This window comes from Syngnathus acus, chromosome 23, assembly GCF_901709675.1.
Source record: "Syngnathus acus chromosome 23, fSynAcu1.2, whole genome shotgun sequence".
Classification (NCBI taxonomy): domain Eukaryota; kingdom Metazoa; phylum Chordata; class Actinopteri; order Syngnathiformes; family Syngnathidae; genus Syngnathus; species Syngnathus acus.
In genome coordinates, this window is record NC_051107.1 from 4,051,981 (window position 1) to 4,067,813 (window position 15,833).

The 15,833-nt window shown below is 45.1% G+C and overlaps 2 protein-coding genes and 1 long non-coding RNA gene across 3 annotated transcripts; 2 read left to right on the forward strand and 1 right to left on the reverse strand.

Moving 5' to 3' along the window:
- The first annotated feature begins 39 nt into the window (after positions 1–39).
- Positions 40–4,172, forward strand: atxn10 (ataxin 10). The gene is made up of 11 exons (XM_037242980.1): positions 40–218; positions 636–815; positions 871–947; positions 1,046–1,142; positions 1,212–1,373; positions 1,463–1,543; positions 1,641–1,797; positions 1,876–1,993; positions 2,123–2,301; positions 3,321–3,384; positions 3,467–4,172. Exons 1-11 carry the CDS (start codon positions 76–78, stop codon positions 3,649–3,651), a joined length of 1,443 nt encoding a protein of 480 aa, XP_037098875.1. The 5' UTR covers positions 40–75; the 3' UTR covers positions 3,652–4,172.
- Positions 4,173–4,206: 34 nt separating this feature from the next.
- Positions 4,207–9,038, reverse strand: wnt7ba (wingless-type MMTV integration site family, member 7Ba). Its single transcript, XM_037242994.1, has 4 exons — positions 8,809–9,038; positions 8,014–8,240; positions 5,674–5,945; positions 4,207–5,612 (listed from the first exon to the last, which is right to left on the reverse strand). Exons 1-4 carry the CDS (start codon positions 8,889–8,891, stop codon positions 5,130–5,132), a joined length of 1,065 nt encoding a protein of 354 aa, XP_037098889.1. The 5' UTR covers positions 8,892–9,038; the 3' UTR covers positions 4,207–5,129.
- Positions 4,964–11,989, forward strand: LOC119117044. Its single transcript, XR_005096407.1, has 4 exons — positions 4,964–5,057; positions 5,140–5,372; positions 9,783–9,899; positions 11,970–11,989. It is a non-coding gene; the product is annotated as an uncharacterized LOC119117044 (long non-coding RNA).
- Positions 11,990–15,833: the final 3,844 nt, after the last annotated feature.

A 15,833-nucleotide genomic window follows, 5' to 3' on the forward strand; every position in this document is an offset into this window, starting at 1 on the left:
CTCCGCCCCTTACTGAGAATCAACCAATGAGCTTTCAGTTCAACTTCCGTGCCCGCCCCCTCCTTCCCAACACACATGAAGCAAGAAAACATGGCAGCTACTACCGAGCCAAATGACTTTTCAGTGTCTGTCGCGCGTATTCTGAATGAAAAGTACTGCCCCGAACACTTGGAGGCTCTCAAAAGGTTTACGAGCGCGTTACGGGACCAGCAATACAGGTGGGAACAAAGTCGTGCGTTTTCTCGTAGTGCGACTACGGAGGTGTTAGCTTGCTTGCTAAGCTAACTCAGCTGTCACGAATACAAATAAGCCATTTGACTGTAATATCATACTTTGAGATGGAAGACGGGTCAGAATAAAAGTATTTTTTTTAAAAAGTGATCTTTTAGTGACATTCAGCAGAGAGTGACTATTTTGCGCATCACGCCTGATGACGTCAGAAAAACACTTTACAGTATTTACAATCTAAAATGGCTTTCATGGTCCACCATTTCATCCACAGTAATGCACCCGACTACCTGAAGGTCATAAGAGTCCGCTGTTTGGTCACGGGATAAATTAAACCAGAGTTAATTCCAAATGAAATGTATTCTTATGATTAGGTAATTGTGTCATTTTATTTGCTCGACCTCCAGGGATGCTGTGGATAGAGAAGCTTTCCTGACTATTCTGAAGGTCTTATCCCGACTAAGCGACGAGCTCCAAGCCGATCGGGACCTGAAATCCGCCGCCTTGCAGCTTCAGCTCGCCGCAGAGTGCTTCCGGGCTCTGAGGAACTCCTGCGTGCAAAGTGCTCGCAACCAGAACCTCCTCAGGTAACAGCATGCATAATTCATGTGTGGCGATACGTCAATATGTTTCGTCTTTCAGGGAACTTGGTTTAGTCCATGTTTCCATTCAACTCCTGAGATTCCTCCACGCAAAGAGCGGCGATGGCATTTTTGAGTGTAAGTTTTTAGTGATCGATCCGCCTCAATATTGCAAATTGGTTTGAAATGTTGATTTTATTCACTGTGACCCATTTTTCTTCAATTATCTATTTTAGCACTGCGTTGCGGGACCCAGTTTCTTGGCAATCTGTCCGTGGGGAACCAAATGTGTAAAGAGGACATTTGGCGGATGAGTTTTCCAGATCTGCTCTTGTAAGTTCATGCAAAAAAAAAGATATCAGGAGTTCTATCAAGGGCGCAATTTCTCCACGTTGCGAGCAGGCAGCTGCTCAAGGTTGACGACGAGAAGACGGTGAGCTACGCTTCCATGGTGCTCCACACGTGCCTGGATGAAAGCAAGGTGGAGGAACTGGCCCAGCAGAACATCCAGCTGGCGCTCAGGGTGGTGGATCTTTGCCAAAGCCAGCCTGAGCTGGACTGGACGTAAGAGAAAATTGCCACACTTGTCCATGTCACAGGATAGTCCGTTTTTGTTGTTGTTGTTGTTGTGATCACATTGTGTTGATTAACAGGGTCCTTATCGCAACTCAGCATTTTCTCAAGTCTTCGGCTCTGGTTGAAAACATGTACTCTGCAATGTTGCCCAGCGAAAGGTCATTTATTCATTTTATTTGGAAAATTGTCAGATCAGCACAAAACTTGCAGCGAGCTGAACTGTTTTTTGTTTTTTTATGCCGCCTTTTTATTCAGGCTGACCCTCTTAGAGTTGATCTCCGCTCAGCTTAATGGCGGCGAGTCGCCGGATTGCGGCATCCCTCCCGGCGTGGCCCGTTTCCTCGCCTCCTCCTTCCAGAAAGGTTGCGGCGCCGTGCTGAGCCTCGCCACTGGCTCCGCCTCCAGCAACGAGGTGCACTAATCTCCACTACATAAGTGCTTCTCAAATCTTTCCCCATCCACAATGACCGTATGGTGTAATTCTCCGCAGGTTCTGCAGGAGGCGCTAACAGTGATCAGTTTACTCGACCTGCTATGTGAGATGACGTCACACCATGGACAGTTCATGTTCCTACAGGACCATCCGGACCTCCTGGTGACCACTGTAGGTAAATCAAATCACAAATTCCCTCCCCACTCCCGTCGTAAAGGCGCCGTGATGCAAAACAGGTCCCAGCACGCATTCCTGCCCCGCACTCGATCAAACATTTAAGTGTCTCCCTCCTGTTTCCCATCAGAGCTGCTGAAGCAGGTTCACACCATCGGCAAGAGCGGTAAGAACATCTTCAGCCCGGCTCAGAATTTCGACACCCTAGTCGACGTGCAGGCGGACCCGTCGCCCGTCGTCAGCTTCAAGGCGCACCTCATCAGGCTTGTGGCAAATATGTGCTACAGCCACGCCAACAACCAGAACAAGGTTAGCCTAAAAAAATAAATAAAAAGGCATATTTTTGTAATGTACCTTCCTCTAGGTTTTGAAGCAAGATAGAGTGCGTTATTATTTTACAATAGGCGTCCGCCAACTCAGCTGGACGACGGCAGACAGGAAATGAGTCCATGGACTCTGTCTTTACAAAGCATGTTCTTGCCCCCCCCCCCCCCCCCCCCACGCCTCCCTAACCGTGATTTTATCAGTTCGCCTCCATCGCCCGCTGTCAACATCTCACTCGGCACACGGAGATAAATATTACGGCGGTCTGAGGAGGAGCTGGCCTCCGTGCGTGCGGCGATATAAGGGCCCCGTCCCGTTTAATAGGAAGCGATTGATGGAATGCTTGCGGGATGGACACCCTCGGTTGGCCTCGCCGTCATATTTATGGATGCTGATCTGCGGCCTGTCAGTGGTCAGAAATCACCCCCGTATCTGTTTTCACCACGCAAGTTCCAGTAAACCACATTTTACTCCGTTTGCCGTCTGGAGAGATCGGGAGCATAAGATGTCCCCGCCAAGCGGCCAATTGGATGAAGTTCGGTCGCTGCAGTGGAAAAAGCAGATTGGGGGCTGTTTGTTCTCTTCTTTGACAACACCAATAGTTTTTTTTTTGTTTTTTTTTTACCAGGCTATTAGTTCTGGCACTCTATTTGGAGAGTAACCGCCGTGACAAGTGGAGGTCAGCGGCAAGCAAATACAATAATTGAGCCTATAGACGCAAATAAATGATAAGAAGCAGATGATGGCGTCGTGAGAGGCAAAGCCACAACTATGCCGCTGCTTTTTTTTTGTGTGTCTTTTTCACTTTCCCCCTCTGTAAGGTATCACTTGCCTTCAAATAATCGCTCGGAATTTTTAAACACCGGCCCTTTTTTTTTCTCACTTATTATAAGAGACAACAACGTTGGTTTTGCAATTGTGGGACAGCTGAAAAAGGACGAGGGGAGAATTGAGAATTTACTGCAGATGGTATTTGTCTTGAAAGAAAATTTGTTTCCCCTCAGGTGAGAGAACTGGAGGGCATCCCGCTCATTCTGGACAACTGCAGAATCGACAGCAACAACCCTTGTATCCTTGATCACTACAAAATATCATTTCTATCAATAACTTGTGAAACAAAACAAAAATTCTCCTTATTTAACACTCCCAGTCATCAGCCAGTGGTCCATTTTAGCCATTCGCAACCTCTTCGATCACAACCCGAAGAACCAGGAGCTGCTGGCCTCTCTTGAGCGCCGCGGCGACGCCGACTACTCGGCGCTTAAGGACTTGGGCTTCCGCGTGGAGGAGCGGGACGGCGCCTTGTTGCTCAGACCTACCCCGAAGGACCTTTGAGGGCTTCGCTGGAGTGCAGGTTTTAAGAAAAAGTTTGCTAGGTATCATGTAGTTAGACGCTTATAGAGTAGGAGTTAAACAAGCTAGTCCAAAGATAAACAGAACAGTCGGTTTACAGAATCCCGACCCGATAAGCTGAACAGTCCTGACACTTCAACAATGCGTGCGCCGCCCCGCCCTGTTTGCTCTGTCTCCCATTTTGCTAATGACAAGATGCGCTGAAACAATCGGCCAGACTCTGCCGTCAATCCGCCGCCATAGTGCGGGGAGCTTACGGGGGTTCCGGTCGCCAAGGATTTCAGACGGCTAACAAAACAGCGCTTACTTGCGCTCCAGCGGCTGGCTGCAATGCTTTTGAGCCCCCCTCACAGGAAAAAAAAAAAAAAAGCCCGCGCGAGTCATTCAGCGCCGCCACGCCCGTCTGCTCGCCTCTCAACATATTAGTCAGGGCTGCGACTTCTGGGGTTTCCCAGATCAGCGTTTTATGCTGCTTTGTGTTCCAAAAAAAAAAAAAAATGCGATAAGGCTTAATAAAAACATTTGTTTGCGACCCACAACGTTTTGTAACGACTTTATTGAAGCCACGAAAGGCCAAATGTGAGCAAAAAAAAACAACAACCAGACTCAAAATGTTGCTTTTGGAAAGCAATTCTAAAAACACTAAAAAATTTCAGACTATCATCTTGACCAAGGGTTATTTTTGCTCAATTATTTACAATTTAGCAACAACAGTATAAACCCCAAATAATTTATAGCTCTCAAATGCAAACCCCCCCGACACACACACACTTTTTCTTTTTTTTTTTTTGTAATGTCCTTTCCTTTTGTAAATGACATAAAGTGCCATGTCCCTCATATAAAAATATACTCTACAAATTGTTTTCTCAGTTACATAAACATCATTTAACACATGACGGGTGATGAGCCATTCATGGGAACGTCCACTGCTGCACCGCGCCGGCGGGCTTGCCTTGCGTACTTGCCTTGCGTACTTTTCTCACCCCCTCAAAAACAACAAAACAATGAACACAGTCGGGATGGAAAGTGCCGTTCGCACTCACGAGGTTGGAGGCTAAAAATAGAAAAAAAGACCTCATGCTTAATCGATAACTTGAAAAGGTGACCGGGAAAAGATTTCATCCAAGTCGATGCGCCAGGAGAAAAGAAAAAAAAAAAAAAGGTGAGTTTTTGTTTCCACCTTCGCAACATAAATTATTTTTAAATTCAGTGTTCAAACAGTATACAGTGTGAATTACGGTCAGTCGTAGTCCGGCTTGTTAGCCTTCCATTGCTCGCCCCCTCCCCTTCCCATTTATTGTGTGCGACACCTTTTCCATATTTTTCGAAACCTTCAAATAACCACCCGTTCTCTTCCAGGACGCGTTGTTTGCCAACGCCCATATATGGTAAGTCATCAAAAATGTGCAAAATGTTGGAATAAATACTTTGAATAAGACGCCCTGACCTTTCACCCCTCTTTACTTGCAGGTGAAAACTTGGGATTTCTCTCTACAGGTGTTGCACTTGACCACGCAGCACCAATGGAACTTGCAGTTGCACTGCCAGACTCGCGTGTAGTGACGCGTGTCGAAACCGCGGCCGCAGCACATCACGTTGCAGCCGTCGCCGTGAGCCGCCGACGTCCCGTTGCAGAGTCGGCCCCGCGTCCCCGTGCTCCCCGTGGCCTTGTCCTCCTCGCAGTAATTGGGCGAGCGCTCCAGGTACACCAAGTCGGTATCGGTGGGTTTCTGGTAGGCCCGACCTTCTTTGAGACGTAGGAAGGAAGGCTGGCGGAGGCGGGAGGCCTGCACCGGCTCGACTTGAACCGCCGCGCCGTAGCGTTCCTTGAGCAGGAAACCGATCTCTCGGAATTTCGGCAGGGTGATCCAGCAGGTCTTGGTGGTGCAGGAACCGGAAACGCCGTGGCACTTGCACTCTAGTTTCATCCTCTCTTCCAGGATCTGCTCACAAATACCCCGAATTAGTTTCGACTAAAAGACTGACGGATTCTGGTCTTAATACCTTCCGCCCTGCCTCGTTGTTGTGCAGGTTCATCAGGCGCCGTGCGTTTTTCTTGATCTCCCGGGCGTCCACGAATCGCCGGGAGAACTCCACGCCGTATTTGACGTCGGCCGAGCAGCCGCCCCACTTCCAGCCTTCCTCGCGGTCGTGGTAGCCCTGCTTGTCTCGGTCGCAGCCGCACTGGCTAAGGTTACCTTGGCTACACGCCGCCGTCACCGCGTGGGCCACACCGGCAGCGGTGATGGCGTACGTGAAAGCCGCTTCTCGGCTACCTAGTCGGAAATAAATCGTCAGCCGAGAGAAATATGACAAAAACGATTCCTCCCATGGCGCTAGTGACTGGCCTCAAAGTGGAGAAGGCTTTGTTAGGCCCACCTCTGGTATTACGTTGTCAGTGTGAGGACTGAAGTTCTTTCATGTAGCACATGCAGAATGTGGCTTCCATTAGAAGACGTCATCTGGTTCGCAGTAGCGGACCCTGCGTGTCGCTTCGGCGGCCATGAAGGCTTTTAATCGCCCATGATGCCGCCGTAGGCCACCGAAACATACCATCACGGATGCTGACTTTGTATCGGGAAGCATCTGGACGCTCCTTCTGACTCTTTAGTCAATGAGGACATGAAAAGCCAAGATTTCCAAAAGCAATTTTTGAAACATGGACTCGTCTGACCACAGCGGACTTTTCCACTTTGCGTCATCTCAGACACAGCCCGAGCCCAGAACTCGCTTCTGGATGTTATTGCTTTTCCTTTTTTGTAAGACTTGAGTCTTATTTTTCTTTATTTCTTTTTTATTTTATTTTTGAATTTATTTTGACTTGAGTCTTACTTTTATTTTTGGGTTTTTTTATTTTCTTTTTTTGGGGGGTAGAGTAGTAATATCCTTTATGGACTCGTGTCAGGTTTTGAAACGCAGGGAGGGAAGGTCGGGTTTTTTTTTTTTACATGCCGTGATTTTAAAGCATTCTTCGGATAATTTATGGCTATTATGGCTTGTCAATGATGGAATCCCCATAAATTCCCCACAATTATTTCTTGTTGTTCTTAGACGATTGGACCCACATACCGAGCCTTTCAAGGATGCCCCCCATAAGAGGCAATTACGACACGCTTACGACTTGTCGGATTTTCATTCCTCGTGCGTTTTCTGGCCAATTTTTAAACACTAATTTATGTCCACAAGTGCAGGCTGAAGTCCTCAGCAGTTTTGGTTCACTTATTGTCCAAACTTGAGGAAAGTGACATCTACTGGCTGACCAAAAGAGTTTTATTCTGGATAAGCCTTCCTGTTATGTGTTTCATCAATGGAATTTCTCACACGTCTTAAATGTCCGTCTTCGGCATACGACGATGTCGAAACCCTCCGTGACTAAACTTGACTGACACGTGCCCATTTCCAAGCGTTTTTTTTTTTTTCTTCGGGTCACCGTTTGAACCGGAGAATAAACACCCTTATATTTGACGGTATGCTTCGGGGGGAATTAATTGGCACCACGGTGGGTCGGTGTAATGGGATATCCGCCCGCGCCAATCAGTGTAATACGTCCTCTCAACAGGCCGCGGTATTAACGCACGGGGCGATTCTAATGGCTTCCCTCCAACCTGACAAAATGAAACCATCGGGCTCCATAACTAATAACAAAGTCTTCTCTCATCAGGCTAAATCTGTACAATCCGCATATATTCTACAAGGGGAGCATTTCCCTCTCTTCGCCGTGATTTGTTTGGATTGCACAGCAGCGCATTGTCGCGATCCAGCTGCCGGCCAGGCCTGACTTCAATTAGCGGTTAGCGTGATTCGAGCCGGCTCTTAATGAGTTCAAAAAGAGCCGCGGTCAAGTCGATGAAGTGGTACAGATGGTACATTAGGAAGTAAACTGTGACTTGTGTCACTTCATTTTTAAAAAAATTTTATATAATCATTCAAATTTTGCAGGGTGTTACTTTTCACCACGATCAACAGGACTAGAAGTTCTTAACAAGTCTCCGTGGGGAGTCCAGAGCTGCTTTTTTACACGCCACAGAGTGAAAGGAGACATTTCCTTTTGACAAAAGAAGGAAAAGGATCCAGATGTCTGTCTCCGTGGAACAAAGTGATTGCTCCCAGAGCTGCGAGATTAAACGCGGGTCCAAACCCGCAGCGTGACCGCAACAAAACATTTCACATGGCAATAGAATTTATAGAAGGGTCTCGCAATGAGGAGCCAAAAGGCTTCGGAGCCAAGTTAGTTGGATAGCAACGTGGACGGAGGCCCAACCGGGCATCTGCCGGGCCTTACCAGACTGGCCAGTCCACCTTTAACGACCGTCGAAAAAACTTTCGAGACGCTAATGGACTGACCTACTCTCAGCTCTTGTCCGAAGACCGTCCTCTCCCCGAGGGCCGAGCAGTTCCAGCGCCCGTGGCGGAACTGGTACTGGCACTCGTTGATGCCCAGTTGGGCGCCCTCCCCGATGACGATGATGGCGTCCGGGCGGCTCTGACAGAGGGCCCGCTGACGCGGCGCCAGGCCCGGTATCTTGTTGCAGATGATGTTGGCGCCCAGAGCGACCACGGATGACAGCGTCCTGTATGTAGACACAGACCCGGATTAAGTCACGGGTCACAACCGTATGCAGTTTTCATTGAGAACTGCATTAAATGAGGTCATTTGATTGAAAATGCCAAATCGCTGCTTTTGTCCAATCCTGATCAAATGCAACTTGATCTTGTAAGACTTTTAAGGATTACAACCTTGACGCACAAGGTAGTTTCAATTCCAAATACTCAAATCCACGATACCATGAACATAATTATCACTGCTAATTAATTTCTAAAAGCCAATTAAGAACATTCTTTTAAAAAACAGGGCAAAGCAATAAATAACTGTTTCTGTGATTTGTTTGTCGTCTAACATGAAATTTGACTGACTAAATATTCCAATTCCCATTTCCCCCCATTTTTAAAAATATCCTGTCTCGCCAAAGAGGAAGCTCGACAAGTCAGTGTGGAAATAAACCGGGGCACGTTATTTCCTTGTGTTCAGCACCTGCGTCCTCGCCGTGCGTAATCGGTGCGTAAAAGCAATATTATCCGAGACTAGGCGTGATTAAAATGCGGGAAAAAAAGGAGCAGCGCGTAAGGTGGGGAACGTACAGGTAGCTACCGCTGGTGAGGATGAGGAAGATCTGCGGATAGTAGACGGAGAGCAGCGCGCTGCGAGACGAGATGATGAGCATGGTTGCGCATTGAACGCAACTTGATCCTCACTCCTTCTTGTAAAAAAAAAAGAAGTCCTTTAACAAGGTACGCGTTGGATTCAAGGCTTTCCCGAAGGTGCTCCAATTCCGAGCTCCACTGGCGGTGCGCCGAGGGTGAGCCGCTGCATCCCGAGGCCGAAGTGCGCGCTCCCACCTGGGCTGTGAGAGTGCGGAGGTGGGCGTGGTGCGGGTGTGGATAGGTGGGTGGGTCGCAAAGTGAGCATCGGGAAAGTGGCGCTGTGGGTCTTTGCGATGGGATGGTGTTGCACATCCTACTTTGTCGCGCGCCTCCAATACCGGGCCGGCCCACGCCTCCGTGGGATGGGACCCTCAGCAAAATTTTATTGAGGGAGTCCTCTTTATTCAATGTTCTAAATATTTAATTAGCACTAAACTTGTAACACAAATCACCTTTTCCCATTGAAATCAATAAAAACGCCATAATTATGTGGTATTATATGATTCGACAACATTCAAAGCAATAATTAGCATTAAAATTGTTCAGTTCAAACAGTTCTCAAAAACTAAACGCAAATAACAGAATTCAGTTTGAACATTTTTGCAGTTATTCTTTTGCCTACCACGAGAGGGAGCTCGCATACGACTACAGTACTGGTATGTGGACCACGCTATGAGAAATATTGCATTCAAATAATAAATGCAATAAATAATCATTAGAATGATAATAATAAATAATGTAATTGAGCAGTACTAAAACAATGACAAAAATTGTGTAAAATCAAATGTGTAGCCTTACTCCACATACCAGCCCCTCCCTTCAGCAAATCTACTTGTCTTAATGCCAAGTGTATCGAATCATTTCGTCACATCGAGCTTTTTAACATGCTTCTTTCCTTTTAATCCTTTTAGCGAAGAGTTGAGAGGTCACGTTTTGTTCTCTCCGGGCCCCGGATGTTGAGTTCGTCAGCGTTTCTTGCGCCCTCGTGTGGTGGCAGGGGGAAAACACATCTGCAGCTTCAAAACCAGGTAAATCCTCATTTCAGGATTAAATGTGTGGGTTAGGTGTTTAGTTAGTTATTGCCATCTTGCTTTTCCCTGTTTTGTAAATAACGAGAAGGGAGTGTTGCGTTCGATTCCTCAGGAGCTTCAAAGGACGATCTTTTTTTTATTAGTTCTCTTCACAAGAGGACAAAGTACATATTTTATCCGTCGCCCTCTTTCATTCCACAGCCTGTACTTTCGAATCTTTACAACCGCAGGGCGATTATTTTTTAAATAAATTCCAAATATGATGTGGGATTCCCCCGAGAGGAAAGGAACCCTTTAATTTCAATTGATTGAGAATGTAAACAGACTAAAACTACAGTTTATTCTTTGAAAAGATTGGTCGAGGGGCTCATTTGCCTGTTTTGAAAAATGTCCAATCAGATGTGCTGAATCCTGTGTGACTTTCACTCTGAGTGACCTTCCTAACCACATGTTCCAAACGCCAAAATAGCTCTTAATAGTGTGCGTTCAAGTCTTGGCAGTTGCACGGCAATATCTGTTTCTTTTCACATTTCGAGACTAGGACTTGACTTTCGGGGGGCCCCTTGTGTTGGGAACGCGTGTGCCGCCAAGTAGGATATCGAATCAAGGATGAGAGCAGCCATAAAGTCTTAATGAGTTCATGTCCGTCAAGGGTGTTGACAGAAGAGACATTATCTACTCGGTTATGGTGATTGACAAGGCGGAAGGGAGGGAGGCTAAGCATCATCCTGCTCATAAAATATTTTTACGGGCCTTTGGATGATTGGGATACATTCCAGACCCACCTAGAATCGGTTAAAATCCGCAATGTGGGGACGCCGTTCAGTTTGTTAACACGTAAACAAAAATATCAGCCAAAATTAAGCGGCCAATTCCTGCTGAATTTTGTGCAGACAACTCTATTATGCTGCCCTCCGGTGGTCAGGAGGACCAACACAATGTGTATTGAATTGAAGCAAAACAAAAAAACTGTTTACATTTTTTATTATGTACTATATCGCCTAGTCGAGATACAAACAGTCTCGGGAGAGCAGCAAAATGTGCAATATTTGCCGGAGGGAGAAAAAAATCAGGACATAATTGGCTGTCAAAAGCGGTGGAAATATTTAGCATGTCGCCAAGCGAAGATGACATGAAGAGCGACTTAATGCGCCTGGAAGCTAATTTAGCAGTCAAACATAAGTAGTAGCAACACTTGTTCCCATTATTTTGCCAAGGTTGTCTTTGAAATGCCAGGGATGTGTCAGCGTGAAGCGAGTTTAACCTCATTTAAGGCAAATCTTGGTGTTTTAGGAAAGCAGGTTGAACCTTGGGAGCGGAATCGGGGTCACCATGTCAGTCCAGTGTGCGTCAATCACAACTTGGCCACATTGTCGTGAATTATCGAGATTTGTTGAAGCTAAAGTGAGCTAGGTTGAATTTACTCGTGACTTTTAAAAGCCAGAAATTGAATCCAGAAGAACAAGCTGTTGGCGTCTTCAGTGCTTGAATACCACCAAAGTGATTTTTATTTATTTATTTGTTTTTTGTTTTTGTTTTTTTTGCTGCTGCAGCAAATGCTTTTATTTGTGTTCTCAGTGGATGCGGCAAACATTTTGCAGATGTGGAGACGTGACAATGGAGCCTTTTGAGAACATAAAAGCGGACGATATTTCACGATGTGAGGAATTGATTTGAGAGGTTTTCATTTTTTTTGGTCTGTAATCATTTCGATTTTCTAATAGTCCAGATGCATTTTTGTAGCTAAAACAGTCATTTAATAAAAACGTCCAAATGTAAAATATTGACATTTATAGCAACATTGTTGGTTAGAACAACAACTTCTTTTGCTCCAAAACAATTTGCTGAGTTATTTTGATATTTATCTTATGTTACGTTGGGGGACAATACAATGGACGGTTAATTTTGTGAACTTGTGTTAAAAATGTGCCAAAGCCTATTTTCACATTAGCAAAACTATTTATCTTCTTAGTATTTTTATTTTTTTTAATTTGCAGTGCATGGCCACTTTTTAATGAATAGACGAGGTGTTAATTAAAAAAAGTGTTAATCTTAATTTAATTTCAGCCTTGAAAAAGATGCACTCCAGCAATGTAAGTAACTCCGACATCCTCAAGGGGGCTCTTCACCCCCACGTTTCACACGGTGCACCAAACAAAGCTGCACAGCAGCCCAGAAAGCTCCAGCAAGACGTTCCACCATTTTGGTTCCTACGGTCCAGATGGTTCCTTTTGCTCCGGCAAGCCCCGGGCATCCCACGTTTTTTTTTTTTTTTTTTTTTTTTTGCATATGTACACGCACATTTGCATTCATCCTCCTAAAGAATATAAATAATTATTGTAATTATGATTTATGACATCATACACAGAAGAGAAAGTGTGTGTGTAAATAGCAGGTTGACATGGAATGCAAGCATTTTTTTTTTTTGTCAAGTACTCATGCAAATATTTGAGGTACTTGAGGGAGATAATCAATACTCAGCCACATACGATCGGATTTTTTTTTTTTGGGACACATTGACACATTAAAAATAAAGTTTTTTTTACTCAATATATAGTTTGAAAATAATCAGCCGATCAATCGGTTATTTGAATTTAAATCTCTTTTGCCTTCCAAGTAAGGACGATGCTTTTTTTTTTTTTTTTTTAAATCAACATGGTCAATTTATAGAGTTGATTGAATGTTCAAAGTTTGTTTGATTGCATCCATTTGTAACGTCAGCGCGGCTGTTTTTTATCCGGCGTAGCCTCATTTGATCTGTTTGTAATTTGCATGGGAAACAATTGCCCTGTTTGGGGGGGGGGGGGCAATGATACACTTGCAAAAAGTTTCAGTTTTTTGGGGTAAAACACAAACAAATCATCGAAGGAAGAAAACAGTCCCGTCGTGTTTGCGCTGACCTTGCTGATTGTGTTTTCTTTCAATCACACGGGTCAGGGCGCGGGTCAGGCCCCATGGATCATTTACTTTAACGGCCTCATCCTGCCTGCTCGCACGCACGAGGCACACGGACACGTTATTGACTCGACGTGATGCCGCTAAAAAGACCTCACCGAAAGGCTACGTTTGTACCGATAGGCCAAAGAAAGGCTTCGTCTCATTTGGTGCCCTGTTGGGACGACAGATGTGCCGATGATGTCATGTCGAAAGAGTAGAGGGGCGGGAGGGCGGACGGACGAGGAGGAGCCTCCATCCTGGACTGGGACGGAGGGGAGGAACCAGCACATCCTCCATTGCTGTCACGTGATCATTTTATAAGATGAAATCCAGCCTCCAAATTACTTTTCCAAAAGATGTGCAGTGGAGGCAACAAATGCGCCGAATTGTTGTTGTCGTTTTTTTTTTTTTTCTTTTTAAGTCGTAGGACCTCTCACAAAGCGCATCGTTTCCAAACCGCACAGGCCGTTGGAGCTATAATTTACTTAGCGCAGTCATTGCTGAAGTTTACCCTCCCATACCGGGACGGGCCGCAGCATAAGAACCCAATTGTTCTCGCGGTCTGTAGTGACAATGGCTGTTTGTGGTCCTCCGGAGAAGAGGAGGGGGGGGGAGAAAGGAGAACCATGCCATCCAAGTCATTTGTGCTTGTGACTGCATGTGGTGGCAGGCCGTGCATTTGCCTACCTGGGCCTTCAAAACGTATGACCAGAATGAAAACAAAATGTATTATACTCGTCAGAGGTGCTGAAATCTGGAAAAAAGAAAAGCCGCAGTGGCTGATGCACTTTTTAGCTGTTTATTGAACAATAAAACACATAGCATGCAAAACTGCTGTTGGCCACAGCTCACACCCTGACGCTTTTAAATTTCCCCAAAAATACCTAAACAGCTAAAAATAAAAGGCCATAATTAAAATTCAGCGGCACAAAAACACAACTTAAAAAAAAAATCGGTTTTCAAATTAAAATTCAGCATCTCAATTAATGTGTAAAACAAACATTACAAAAAAAAATTCTACAAAATAACACCAGAGGTCCCATCCAGGTAACCGGGGAGAAACCAGGGAGAAGCAATGGAATCTTTCTCAATTCTTTGAATGTCCAGCCAATCAGGTTAAGCTTCCTTGGTCATGTGACCCTGACATTGGAAGGACAGGCAGGCAGCATTTTAAAAAAAAAAAAAAAGGAAAGAAATTCAAAGTCAGATGGCACAGCTATCCTCCCCATTCTGTTTTCCCCAACCGTCTCCGAGCATCCAGACACGACCGGTTGAAACCGTCCGAACCACTTTTCGAGCCAGTCGCGGTCAAAGGGTCAAGGGTGACCACAGAAACCTCACAGACGCCATTTGACTCCGTTCCTTTGCCTGCGTAAACGCGGCCATTCCTGCCATTGTGTGTGAACCACACTGAAAGGCATTGTGCTCTTCTCGGCCCGTTGCAGGAAGGTGCTCGCAAAGAAAAGAGCGCCCGTCCGTCTGTCCCTCGGCTTTGAGGTCAAGTGCAAAGCGCCGGGGTCATCGATTCACCCAACACGTGGCAACCGAAGCAGCGCCTTGATGCTAATTGGTATCAACATTTAGCGTACCATATTTGGCCTTAGAAGATGCGGCCCAGGGGGTTCTGACCTGCACTTGAGGACAATCCGGGCCTCACTGGGTAATCATTGACCCGTTACCCGCGGCAACCAAGCCACAACATACTGTACAACCACTGGGCCGCAGATAATAAAGTGATAATACCTCCGCAGGTGCGTGAACCCACTCGGGCAGTGCACACATATGAGTCCATATATGATAAAAAATGTAAATAAAATACAATCACGCTCACCAGAGACGCTGATTTTTAAAAGTATTTATGTGCACACATCCTTATAAACGGGGCTTGCAAGTTGTGACATGTTTTGCTCTGTTCAACCAATCAGAAGAAAGAAAAATGATGATGTCGTTCAGTCAGTGAGGACAAATTAGAAATTTGTTTGGTTCAAGAAATTTAGATGAATTTAGATCGGCCAGCTCTGCTGATTCTGAAGGCAGATCGGATTGACAAGGCAACACCTAAAAACCGACATTTGATTGGACAAAAAAAAAATCTGCAATAAGCCACGAGAAACACTATGAAATGAAGAGAAGAGGTCACCTGGAATTAAAAAATACAGTTTTGCCGAATGAATGATAAATGGAGGTCAGTGCTTCTGATCGAGAAGGCCTTGCTGGCCCTGACCCTCCACCACATTACGAAAAGCACGAGGATAATTTTTTGGATGACTTTTCTTGCATTTCACAAACTCCAGGAAAAAAATTCAGTCATGGTCACATACCGATTCAGTCTGCAGGAGCACAAAATGGATCTTTTAGTGGTGCAAGGTGTGGCATGTGCTGCATTGCAGCACTTGTTTGGAGGGGGGGGGAACTAGCGTGCGGCCTGAAATGCAACTAAAAGCGGCCTCGCCTACCTTGCTCATTGTTCCCTCCTATCACTTGATAATTACTCGATCGATCAAAACTAGACTTGATAAAGTCACTAAAATAGGAGACAATAACACTCCCATCTAGAAATGAATTGCAATCCTTAAAAACACACATTAAGTATTATCGATAGATCCTCGTGGGTTCTTTTAATAACATGAAATTCTTTCATTTTACATTAACATACATCAAAATATTGTGTAGAATATATAAATAGCATATGAATTAAAATATAATGTATGCCTGAAAAATACATGGATACAAATGAATGCCAAAGTGGACAAACTTCTCCTACTGTTTCTACTTTGTTAGGTTATGTAATAAATCAGGACACAGGTTTATAACAATATTATATATTGTAATAATACCTAAGAGTAATACACATTTTTAGGTATTCATTTGGAATTAATGGAAGTTTTGACAGTAAACTGGACACTTTCGGTTTAACCGATGGACCGGCTTGTTCGTGCACACACACACACACACACACACCAAGTTATTTTAAGCCATTAAAAAAAATCACTC

Bases quoted from the DNA above. Each gene is read 5' to 3' on its own strand.
- wnt7ba (XM_037242994.1), bottom strand. From the start codon at position 8,891: ATGCTCATCATCTCGTCTCGCAGCGCGCTGCTCTCCGTCTACTATCCG. The intron at 8,241-8,808 runs GTACGTTCCCCA...GTCTACATACAG, and splicing joins CTCACCAGCGGTAGCTACCT to GACGCTGTCATCCGTGGTCG. The intron at 5,613-5,673 runs GTATTAAGACCA...ATTTGTGAGCAG, and splicing joins ACAACGAGGCAGGGCGGAAG to ATCCTGGAAGAGAGGATGAA.
- atxn10 (XM_037242980.1), top strand. From the start codon at position 76: ATGAAGCAAGAAAACATGGCAGCTACTACCGAGCCAAATGACTTTTCA. The intron at 948-1,045 runs GTAAGTTTTTAG...TATCTATTTTAG, and splicing joins CGGCGATGGCATTTTTGAGT to CACTGCGTTGCGGGACCCAG. The intron at 1,374-1,462 runs GTAAGAGAAAAT...GTTGATTAACAG, and splicing joins CAGCCTGAGCTGGACTGGAC to GGTCCTTATCGCAACTCAGC.